General features: G+C 67.2%; 1 protein-coding gene across 1 annotated transcript; it reads right to left on the reverse strand.

Annotated features, from left to right (window-relative positions):
* Positions 1–1,382: 1,382 nt before the first annotated feature.
* On the reverse strand, positions 1,383–3,080 carry HAPLN2 (hyaluronan and proteoglycan link protein 2). The gene is made up of 5 exons (XM_042976706.1): positions 2,993–3,080; positions 2,423–2,776; positions 2,176–2,292; positions 1,866–2,048; positions 1,383–1,663 (listed from the first exon to the last, which is right to left on the reverse strand). Exons 1-5 carry the CDS (start codon positions 3,078–3,080, stop codon positions 1,383–1,385), a joined length of 1,023 nt encoding a protein of 340 aa, XP_042832640.1.
* Between the last annotated feature and the right edge of the window lie 365 nt (positions 3,081–3,445).

A 3,445-nucleotide genomic window follows, 5' to 3' on the forward strand; every position in this document is an offset into this window, starting at 1 on the left:
AGGCTACCTGGTAAGAACCTGAATAATTGCTGCGGTTGTTCTGTTACTGTTAGTATTCTTGTAATAACAACCGTCCATCATCACAGGTACCATTTACTGAGCACCTCTATGTGCCCCCAGGACGTGCCACCCATCGTCTCAATTACCGATCCCGGCAGGCCCTGGAGGCAGATCTTCCTGCCCCGTGACCAAGATCAGAAAAGCAAAGCTTAGGAACTGCCACAAACATTCCACTTGCTGTCTGAGAGTCATCGAAGATGCCGTTCATTTGATCATTCGTTGTCCTTTATATAAAACCCCATGAGATGACTTCCCTTTAACAATTACAGCCAAGAACCCTCACGGAAAGCAGTTTTACAACATATATATCAAGCACCATGAGAAAGTTCATACCCTTTGCTCCAGTGGTTAGTCACTAGCCCAAGCTTGTTGCGGTGCAGTTAGATTGCTTGAACAGTAAAATGAATAAACAAACCAATTAGTCAATTAATTAAAATAGTATACATATTAAAGAAAAACGAATTAATGAGAATTGAGCTTGTGTCTTGAGTTCCCGGTCTGTTTCCCGCAGCCGGATGTTAAGAATGCTCCCGGTCCAGCTCCCCGCTTCGCCTCGCGGCTGCCGGACACACAGTCCCCTCAAGGCTCAGCCCGGCAGGTGGCTGGTGGCCTTAGCTGGTGCTGGTGTTGGCCGCCTCCTCCCCGAGCACGGGTCAGCTTCCCGTCGGCGGAACAACGCTACGAGTTTCCTACACAGGGTAGGAGACTGGCAGGATACAAACACATTGTGAAATATGTCTAGGCTCATCTTTGCTCGTTCCGTGGTGCCCAGCGGGCAGGCCTGAGGGTTTGGAGCGCTCGGCCGAGCTGAACCACAGTCTCCGGTGGGTGCGTGGCGCCCCCGCGTGGCGCCCGGCGCAACAGCACCCCGCGTTCTCCCGCGTCGTCCCCGGGTTCTGCCGCCCGCGGTGCTCGCAGTCCCCCTCGACCTCTGGGGCCCCCTCCTCGGGACCCCCGCCGTCCGGCAGGCTCGCTCCCAGCGGCAGGGGCCCCACCTCTGACCGTCTCCCCGGGAGCGTGGTCGGCCGGATGGGCCCAAGGCCACCCCGTGCCCACCCCCACCCCCGCCCCGCCTCGACACACAAAGTCCTCAAGTTACTTAACTGCTGTGTACAGAAGTGGGTTAATGCCCCGGGCGCTCGCCCTCCCCCAGCAGCGGCCGCGGGAGCGCGCGAACGGCCGCCGGTCCGGGTGCGAGCGTCCGGGGGGGGGGGGTCCCCCCTCTCGCAGGGCGCCGCCACCTCCCCTCCCCCGCCCGGCCGGGACCCTGGGACCCCGGGACCCCGACCGTGGCAGGCTGCGGGACGGGGGCCGCGGCGGCCCTACTCCGAGTAGCAGTACGTCCCGAAGGCCGCCTGCTGCGCCCGCGGGAAGCCGAAGCTGCGCACGCCGGGGTCGGGGAGGCCCCCGCAGCGCGGCCGCGGCGAAGTGATGGGGAAGCGCACGCTGCCGTCCGCCAGCCAGCCGCCGTCGCACTGGTCCAGCCCCGCGAACTTCCAGGCGGCGTAGAGGTGCCCGACCTTGGCCACCGTGGCCCCGCGCCGCCGGCACGCCGCGTGCGCTTCAGACAGCGTCAGCCGCCCGGGCACGAAGAACACGTGGCCTGGGGAGCGGGGCGCGTCACCCCCCGCCGCGGCCGAAGCCTCCCCGGGACCGAGGCCGGGCAGCGGTGGGGGTGCCGAGGCAGGCGCGCGGGAGGCGGGGGCGGGAGCCTGGCCCGCGCAGTGACGCAGGGACCACGCGGGTCCAGGTCCCGCCCCCCGTCACTTCCCCCCCCCCCCCCCCCCCGCCGCCCGCGCGCTCACCTGCAGTCACCGAAGTGAAGCAGAAGGCGTCGTAGCGGTCGCGCTTCCGGTCGCGGGGCCCGTAGCTGCGGATCCCGGGCCGCCCCGGGCCACCGCACGGGGCGCGCGCGGTGAGCACGGGGTAGCGCACGGAGCCCTCGAGCAGCCAGCCCGCGTTGCACCAGTCCAGGCCCTCGGTCCACGCTGGCGGGCAGGGGGAGACGGGGCGGGGGTCAGAGGGGTCCCGGCAGGAACCTGACCCGAGCTCGCCCCCCGCGGAGCCGGGTGACAGCCCCGACAGGCCCGGGCGGTGCCCAGGTCGGGCGCTCACCCTGGTACAGCTGGGCGTAGGTGGCCAGACGCCCGTCCTGCTCCTCGCACGCCTGTTTCGCCTCGTAGTAATTGAACTGGTACCGGCCCCGGCTGGGCTGGTACGGGAACACCACACCTGGGGGGGACGCCGACAGCCTGAGGAGGGCCGGCAGACGGGGGAGAGGGCTGGGGGACTCCGGGAGAGCCGAGCTGGGGCGGCCAAAGCCCCACAGGAGAAGAGGGGGGCGGGAACCCAAGGGCCTCACCCTCCAGGCGCAGGGTCAGCGCCACGCTCTCGTCCTCGATGCCGTTGATGAGTTCACAGCGGTACCTGCCCTCGTCCTCCAGACGCACGTCCGCGATGACCAGGGAGGCGTCCAGCCGATGCCCCCTCCGCATCCTGGCGCGCCCCCCCAGGGGCCCGTAGCCCCGGGCGTGCAGGCCGTTGGTGATGAGGATCAGCGTTTCCCGGAGCTCCCCCGGTTCCACTTTGCTCCAGCGGACCTTGTAGCTGGGAGGCGGGGCGCCCAGGACGCAAGGCAGCGTGGCCGTGGCCCCACGACGAGAGTGAATGACCTCGTGGATGGGGGGCAGGAGGTAGTGGGGGCCGGGGTGGGGTGCTGAGCAGAGGGGGCCACAGTGGCAGGAACCCCCTGACCCCCACTGCAGGTGCCCGTCCAGACGCTGCTCCCCAGGCCACCCCCCCTCCCCTCCACTGCGCACTCAGCAAAGGCTCTCACTCCCTGAACACCTCCTATGGCTGCCCTATCCACTTTACCCACCCCTGGAGCCGCTCCCCCACCTTCCCCAGAGTCTGGGCGGGGCTGAGGTCTTACCTAGGTCCCCCAGCGCTTTGTGGAAGATGGCGAGGGCCCAGGGGAGAAGGAAGTGGCAGAATGTTGGGAGACTAAGCAGGCCTGGCATGATGGAGAGTCAGCCCAGCGCCGTCTGCGGGGCACAAAGCGGGGAGGCAGTGGGGTTGGAGATGAGCTCCCATCTATCAGGGACCCCTGAGGGGACTGTCCAGCTGGAAGGCGTGAGGGCAGAGAAGGGGGCTGTTGGGGGCAAAAGGTGATGGGGGAAGGGGCAGTAACACACTCCCTTCCCCCAGGCCTGCTGGGCCGCCCCTCTCAGACCGCAGGGCCAGACTTGGCGCCGCCTCCCCTCCCCCTCCCATCCCAGGGGCCATCCCATCTGGGTCCCGAAACCCGGATTGCCTGGCCGGATTGCCGCCGGCCGCCGTCTGTCTCCTCTCCCAACGCTACCCGCCAGCGGAGCCAGAGTGACCA

This window comes from Panthera tigris, chromosome F3 (genome assembly GCF_018350195.1).
Source record: "Panthera tigris isolate Pti1 chromosome F3, P.tigris_Pti1_mat1.1, whole genome shotgun sequence".
Lineage (NCBI taxonomy): Eukaryota > Metazoa > Chordata > Mammalia > Carnivora > Felidae > Panthera > Panthera tigris.

Coding starts and splice junctions, on each gene's coding strand:
- HAPLN2 (XM_042976706.1), bottom strand. CDS start 3,080: ATGCCAGGCCTGCTTAGTCTCCCAACATTCTGCCACTTCCTTCTCCCC. Junction 2,777..2,992: donor CAAAGCGCTGGGGGACCTAG/GTAAGACCTCAG, acceptor CCCTCTGCTCAG/CACCCCACCCCGGCCCCCAC. Junction 1,664..1,865: donor CTTCACTTCGGTGACTGCAG/GTGAGCGCGCGG, acceptor CCCGCTCCCCAG/GCCACGTGTTCTTCGTGCCC.